We start from the raw sequence: 8,163 nt of genomic DNA on the forward strand, positions 1-8,163 counted from the left end.
AAATGAATAGTTGTTCAAATGGAGGATGACTGACAAGTCTAGAAAATGGAGTTTTACTTGAAATAATAATGTTGTTTAAAGTAGTGGAAGCTGGCTAACAAGACCAAAAAAAATTGAATTCTACTTGAAATGACAATGATATTGAAGGTAAATGGAAGAGATGACCAACAAGCCCGAAAATGGAGTTTACATAAAAAAAGGAAAAAAATCTATTTCACTTGAATTTTCTTAACGCTTTTATATCAACTCTAAACTTCAGTAATTTTTGCGCTATCTGCAACTAAATCAAGAAAAACACGTTTTTTGAGTAATTAAGGTCTCTGTTTCTGTATCGTATAGACTGCTTGCACATTCATTCTAATTTCCTGTCCAAACAGGACCTTCGTTGAAGAGTTCTACAGTAACTTATCTTTAATATTTGTTTCTTCCTTTTTATCTGGTGATATTTACTGTATTAGTAGTAAGAGCTGGATGCTTTCAAATATTTTCCATTTAATAGTGTGCACATAATCACTTATGCAGGAACATGCAGAAATCTAAATTCTGTGTAAATTTATTATTGCAGCCTGTTTTAAAACTATATATTGAGTCTGTATCATGGGAGTAAAACTTCTGTTAAGAGTAAGAAAATTTTTTGATACCGCTTTGATCCAAATGATGCAGATACGTGTTCATCTCCAACATTGCGGGCATCCAATAGCTAATGATGATCTATACCTCTCCAAGACTGTCACACCTCGTTCTGCTCGGGGAACTGGTGCTAATAGAACAGCTTCTATTCACAAGCATCAACCGTTACTTTCTGATTCTACCATTAGCGAGAATCATAATCCAGATGCTGATCACGTAGATTTCAGTATAGATCCAATGTGCACCAACTGCCCATCTCTTTCTCCTAAAGGGTACGCACTTAGTTTCAAGTTTGATGACTAGTTTATAATCCATATTTCGTGTTATTGTGTTTAGTTGACTAGTTTTGGTGCTTTTTACCGTATCTTATCATATACTACCGTTTCTGGAAAACTATTGTAACGCATGGTAAAATAAATAAATAAATAAGAGATTACAATCAGCTTGCATCGGTTCAACTGAGTAGACTCTAGCTATTGTGTGACTATTAAGGTGGTGGAAGTGAAGGAGATGAATCCTCTATGCAACCAAAGAGACAAGCAAGGGAGAGGAAGATGAAGGGAGATCAGGAACAAGAGCGAGTGGAGAGCAAGCAGTAGCATCGAACAACAAGGTGCTTGCGTGAGATTGATCGAGTCGAAGACAGGAGGTTTAATGTGTGCAAGAGCAACAAACATCTTGTGACCTTGTGAGATTGATGAAGCTGCGATGTAGAGGCACTGTTCTGCAACCTCGTGCTAGAAGATGGGGTGGAATGCTTGCAAAGAGGATGACGATGAGGATGAGCACTTGATTTGCGGATTCTTGTCAATCGCATTTAAGGCAGTGAACATGAGAAAGGATAGTGTGGCGTGTAGATTGCAAGCAAGCTAAGGCATCAGAAGAAAAGCAAATCTATATCCTACTTAACATGTAATTCAAATTTTATTTAATAATAAAAAAATAATAACACTAAATGAAAATTTATAATGATTTAGAAAAATTTTTGTTAGGATAAATTATGTGAAAAACATTAATAATGACATTGTTCTATTTAATTTGTTATAATTTATTTATTCAATCACAAGGATTATATATTGTATTTTATATTTCTTTAAATTGATGATTCAAGATAATTATGATGAAATTAATTATGTTGATAAATTATTATAATTAAAAATAGTATTAAGTTATGAATAAATTTGAAATTAAAATATAGAAGATTTAGTTAAAATCTTAAATTAATATTTACAAGAAGTTATTTCGATGAAAATAGAAATTAATTAAATCTTAGATAAAATATAAATTTTTAGTGAAAGAAAAATACGAGTAAATAACGAAGTAAAATTAGTATTTAAAAAACAAATAAATTAAATAAACTCGTATAGAAATTTGTATAAAAATAAAGACTAGAAATTTATATATTACACCATATTAATCACTAAATAAATTTCACCCGATAAAAATAATAATAAATTATAAGAGGAGCCTAAAGAAAATAACTTAACGTAGTGTCATTGTGTATAATTAAGGCTTTTCAATTTAAGTGGAATGAAGGACAAAAGTGGAATGTTAATAATAGTTTTGCGTTTTTTCTGAAGTACTCACATTAGAATGATATTTGTCTAGATATCTTGATTTTTTAATTATGATATTTATATTCTATTATATTAATTAAATTTTTCATATAAAAATGAATATTACAGATTTGCATATTTATACTTATTTATTATAAATATTGAAATAAATAAAAAAATATAGGATGATATATAGAATGTGAATAAAATGATTTATATAGTATGCTTATATATGCATGATTGACTGATGGAGTTTACCTTCTTATAGTAATATCTATGACGCTAAGGTATCCATACATATAAACTGAAAAAGAAAATTAATATTAACATGCATGCAATTTTAGACAATACTTTTGTAATGAATGTAAATTACATAAGATAAAATATTGTATTGTACGATAAAATAGTCTGAACATTTATTAATAGTCATAATTGAATAATGAATTATCAATTATTTTTACGATGATTCATTATGTTCGACCATCATGCATGTTATTTTTTCTTATGTTATTATAATTTAGAGATATGAGTACACTGAGTTGTTGATAATTTGCTATATTTAAACTAACGAAGTTTAGGTATAAGACTTAAACTTAAAAATGGTTGAGATAAGAGAAAATATGTATCAAGGCATGGCCAACATAGTGAAAGGTAAAATCATTTTTATTTAATTTTAAAAAAAAATTAATTGTTTGACTTTAAGTTAATTTGAATTATTTTTATTAGTGATTCTTTCAATTTATTCTGATGATTATTTTGTTGGTGATAGAAAATATAATTTATATTGATTCACCGTCCGACCATCTGTTTTTACTTTGGAAATTTCAAACTCCTTTGTTGGATCGTGATGGCTATGCCTTTAGTATAAAAAATACAGTGAAGTTTTAATTATGCAAGTTTAGGCTGTAGAAAATTTTGGAGAAATTGGGCCTAAATATCAATCCTAGTTCATGAAAGGGTTTAACAATGAGTTGGTTTATTATGATCCAATCCGGTATGATTAATATGATAAATGACTTAATTTATATATCCAAAACCCTAGACCCGATTCATTTATAGCAAGGTGGAATGTATTTAGGTCGAGGTCAATTGACCCATCTAAGACATTGTTCGCTTGCGCGCTGACACAGACACGGTAAATAGCTAACCCTAAGGGCTTCATCATCAGGTAGGTATTTTTTGCATCTCATATAGAAGCCTTATTTCTTATAAATTCTATGTTTTATTGGAAAGAATTTCTCACTTTATTGTATACTCTAGTCTGTTATGTTAGTAATGGTGATACTTGTAAGCTATTTGATTGGATTTTTTGTTAGAATTAGATTGATCTTGTTTATTTTGTATGTGCATAACAACTAAGTTTTAAGTTTTGTATTCTCATGTGATAAGACTCCATTAGGGTAACGACTTTCTTCTTGTCATAGGAGTTTGAGGTACAGGCATGTCGTGGGTCATGGATTGGATCTAACTTAACCCAAAGCCCCTAACCCTTACCCGATCTGAACTTTAGTCTGATCTGAAACTTATTTGATTTGATTTGGATCCCATTCCACCCAATATGACCGTTATATAACTTCTTTCCTGAAATGGAAAGCTAGTCCATTTGTTTGTAGGATTGCGTCTATTTCAATAAACAATTGAAGATTCACATAATTAGAAAAACAAATATTACTATATTTCATTTTGAATGAATATATTGATTGAACAATATTTCAGTAATTAAGCTTATTTTCTAAAATGACGCGGAGTGTTGTCAGTAGGGTGATTATGGAGAGACTCTTCAAACTTTAGAACTGAAGTATGGTATTTGATCAAATGGAGGAAGAGAATTGTCAAAGTTACCCTAATGCTTGCATGAATGGTGAATATTTTTTTCTTGATTAATTGTCAAGACAATTGTCAAGTTCTACCGTATCTTTTTCTATTGCAGTTTTATGTTTTAGTCTTGGGACATTTATATGCATACCACCCAATTCCTATGTATTTACATGTCTAACAGTAAAACTTTGCTTGTTTGCATTTATACCAACCAAACTTTTCATGTCACCTTAAAAATAACACTTTTTGACTTTTAAAAAGTGAAATACATCCTTTCCTGCTTAGGAAAGGGGTGTACATGTAAAAATTGAAGATTAGGTGTTATATATGTAAATACATAGGAAATGAGTGGTATGTATGTAAATATTATTTTAATGTATTACCAAATGTTAGAACTATTACTACTGGGTGATGTTTGCAGCTATGGTGGAGATGAGGAAGGCCTTTGGCTTCATTGCTTGCGATACTCAGGGCCTAACTGGAGCTATGAATGTCCTAGTCCTGATTGGGCTGTTCTAAGTTAACAAATTGTTAGAAATCCCTTCAATTCTTTCCTTAATTTTAAGCTGCAGTGCAGGTAGATCAAATTTGATTTATCAATTCTGCTGCTGCAGGTGAACTCGGATGTTCTAATCCTCTCTCTGCTGCTTCTCATGGAACTAACTACAGAAAAACTGGGCTTAGGATCAAATTTGAAGCTACAAGTCTACAGAAGCCTGCACCGGTGCTTGTGGTAATTTAATATTGACAAATTATCTATGATAAAATCATGCTATTTATTTGAACATTTTTTTTTTATTAAAAATGAGCTCGAAAAGTAAATTGTTATAGAAATCTGTTATAATTAAGAAAAAATTATGGCAGTCATGACTTGAAACAATAGAGGTGGGCATTCAGTCTATCAAATTATTGCCACCAAAATCCGGAAAATCAAAACAATTAAAATTTTGATAGAATTGAAATAGCGATTCAAAATTTAATTTGATCTAAATGATTTGATTATAAACAAATAAAAAAATTAATTATTTGGAGTTTAACTATAAATAAATATTAAAAATTATATCTTATTTGTATGATATTAATTAAATTTCATTAAAATTTTATTTAATTTTTTTTTTTTTTTTGGGTTTTTGTTAAATAAAAGGTAAAACTCAATAAGTGGTTTGAATATTAAGGATTTAAAAATAAAAATTTGAAATGTATTTTTCAAATTAAATTAAATCAATCTAAAATATTGTATATAAAAAATGTGACATCATCTCAAGGAGAGCCAATGATTATAAGAGCACAAAAAATGAGGGTAATTGACAGAAGAGTAGGGGCCCGCAAGCCGATCGAGTCAGGAAAATGATGAGTTTGAAATTATTGGATTAAAATAAGATAGATAAACATTCAAGCTTACCATTACAAGATTTTTTAGCAAAGGCATTGACCTATTTTATAGTAAACATGGTTCGGACAAATAGAGTTTAATTTCTCAATATCATCAGTTGTCTCATGGACGCCCCCCAGGCTCTTCATTATGGACCATGAATTGGCCCATAATAGAGCTTTGCGATTACAATGATTGAATGAGCTATCTATTGGGTTACAGTGATTCATCATCTGCTTGATAACCTAGTCCCGCTCTACGGACGTGAGCTCCTCATACAGGGAAACAAGGGTTGATACCCAAGCTAAATCAACTGATTGACAAAGTCTTACAAACTAAGTTAATTATGTCAACCCAAAGCTAATCAAGCCTAATGGACTGGCTATTCTGACTCAGCCTACCTGACCGAATCGGCCTTACCAAGTTGAAGCCAAACAAGCTTTGTTGATCAAGTCAAATAGCAACCGAGTAATATGCTCTTATATGTAAAATATCTAGAATATCTTGTACATATCAAAATAAAACAGAGGTAGAAAAATAGTATCACTATATTATACCGCCTTCCATGTAAATAGGGAAATCATTTTATGAGAAAAGACTAATAGACATTATTTTTTTTCTCTCTCTCTCTCTCTCTCTCTCTCTCTCTCTCTCTCTCTCTCTCTCTCTCTCTCTTATTTCTTACGCTAACCCTTGGGGTGCGATTCAATGACAATTCAAGAGTCGACATTACAAAGTGTCGTGAGCATGGATCATATCATAGAAAAGAGGAGGGGTAACACATGGAAAAAAAAACTCATAATAGAGACAGGAAGCATTGAGTGCACTAAAGAGTTGGTGAACCAACAAATCCAAGAATTGAAGGATCGGATGTTGCATGCCATGCGATGGGCATTGGCTTGGGAAAGGGAGTAGTATCCCTGAGAGAAAGGGTTGAAGCCCAAGTGTTGATGAGCCCCTAACTTTGAATAGAGAAAGAGACACTTGATACTTTGAAAATTTGATAGTTTTGGGCTGGCACAAATCACCAGGCATCAATTCAGGCATATTAAAGTCGCATCAGCCAGAGAATGTGTTCTCTCGGAAAACATATGAGTTAGACCCCTAGACAGGTTCAAGATCCCAAGTTTGGAATTCTATAAGGGCGAATTTGATCCAATTGACCACATAGCCGCTTTCAAGTTGAATGTTTGAAGTGTCATCTTTTCTTCACCACGTTGAGAGATCCGACCCTCAAGTTGTTCAATGCATTGTCGTCAAGGGTAATGGATTCATTACAAGATGATTGTTGGTTGCCTCGTTGAGGACAAGTCTCTTCTAAATCAACCTCCTATAAAAAAATTGTCTCCTAAATTTCGACTAGGTAATAAAATCCACCTCGGCCTGAGCCCGCTATACAAGTTAATCCTCACAGACATCTGACATATCCAAATGGAGGTCTACTATCTCCTCCCCCATCTTCTTCATTTGAGCTAACATCTTGCACATCTTCTCCTATTGTTGGATCTCGCCCGCTCAAGCAAAGAATTATCGACCTCATTCAGGCGCTAGGATAATGATTTGTGAGACATCTGACGTCCATTAGTTGTTTCCCCACAAACTGCACGGATATTTTCCAGATGGTCGACCCCACCATCCTCGCTCTTGGTTGGTACCTGGGCTACCACTACTGAAGTTGTGGTTGGGTCCTAACCAACATGTGTCGAAGACGAGTCATATCCCAAGTCGATCAGATTAGTTGCACCAAGAAATAATGTAAAAAGGATGAAACATAAAAAACCAAAGCATAAAATGCAAGGCTAATGCCCTTCATTCCAAGTAGTCAATCCAACTTAGTCCCCGTAATCAACATGGTGCACCCATCAAGAGTTGACACAGAACCTACAACCTATTGTGTTATCGGTGGTGGCAGAACATAACTAGCTTCCTCCGCGGTTGTTCAATCGGCTGGTCCCAAGCTGCGGTAGAAGGTTGAACCGATAGATCAACACTCGGATCGCCTAATCTGCTTCCATCATCTGCTTGGTTTTTCTTCACTCGAGGACCATGAAATTAATCAGAAGACCTCAGTTGATCCACCAGCTCATCTGTTTTTCGCTTCTTGGTAGCCACTTTCTTCTTCTTTTCTCACTTTTTGGGTGGTGTCACACCATCTGCTTCCCAAAGGCGGCAAGAAGTATTTCGCTGCTTGGGAGCTCATCTGGAGGGTTGGAGACGTTCTCCATGAAGATGCTTGGAAGCTGACAAATTCACAAAAAGAGTTACTTGAGGAAATATGGAATATTAAGGGTCATATCACACCCTATTTATAAGTATCATAAGTGTGGAATCCTAGGGAGTTCAAATATTGAAGCACCGATTATGAAATAAATGATACCTTTTTTTTCGCTGCTTGGGAGCTCATCTGGAGGGTTGAAGACGTTCTCCATGAAGATGCTTGAAAGCTGACAAATTCACAAAAAGAGTTACTTGAGGAAATATGGAATATTAAGGGTCATATCACACCTTATTTATAAGTATCATAAGTGTGGAAGCCTGGGGAGTTCAAATATTGAAGCACCGATTATGAAATAAATGATACCTTTTTTTTCGCTGCTTGGGAGCTCATCTGGAGGGTTGGAGACGTTCTCCATGAAGATGCTTGGAAGCTGACAAATTCACAAAAGGAGTTACTTGAGGAAATATGGAATATTAAGGGTCATATCACACCCTATTTATAAGTATCATAAGTGTGGAAGCCTGGGGAGTTCAAATATTGAAGCACCGATTATGAAATAAATGATATCT

The 8,163-nt window shown here is 33.5% G+C and overlaps 1 protein-coding gene across 3 annotated transcripts in view; it reads left to right on the plus strand.

Annotated features, from left to right (window-relative positions):
- The window catches only part of LOC110019691 (RNA pseudouridine synthase 7), a 204,187-nt gene that overhangs the window by 185,177 nt on the left and 10,847 nt on the right, over positions 1–8,163 (plus strand). The window contains exons 11-13 of one of the 3 annotated variants that reach the window (XR_002293476.1): positions 664–902; positions 4,426–4,534; positions 4,619–4,737. Coding sequence is in view for 2 of the 3 variants with exons in the window: in XM_020717470.1 (XP_020573129.1) it covers positions 664–902; positions 4,426–4,528 (342 nt within the window). In the remaining variant the exon portion in view is untranslated. Of the gene's footprint in view, positions 1–663; positions 903–4,425; positions 4,535–4,618; positions 4,908–8,163 lie in introns of those variants that run through there. The other 2 variants (XM_020717470.1, XM_020717472.1) reach the window with 2 other exon arrangements.

The sequence above is a fragment of the Phalaenopsis equestris genome, unplaced genomic scaffold, assembly GCF_001263595.1.
Source record: "Phalaenopsis equestris unplaced genomic scaffold, ASM126359v1 Scaffold000070, whole genome shotgun sequence".
NCBI classification, from domain to species: Eukaryota; Viridiplantae; Streptophyta; class Magnoliopsida; order Asparagales; family Orchidaceae; genus Phalaenopsis; species Phalaenopsis equestris.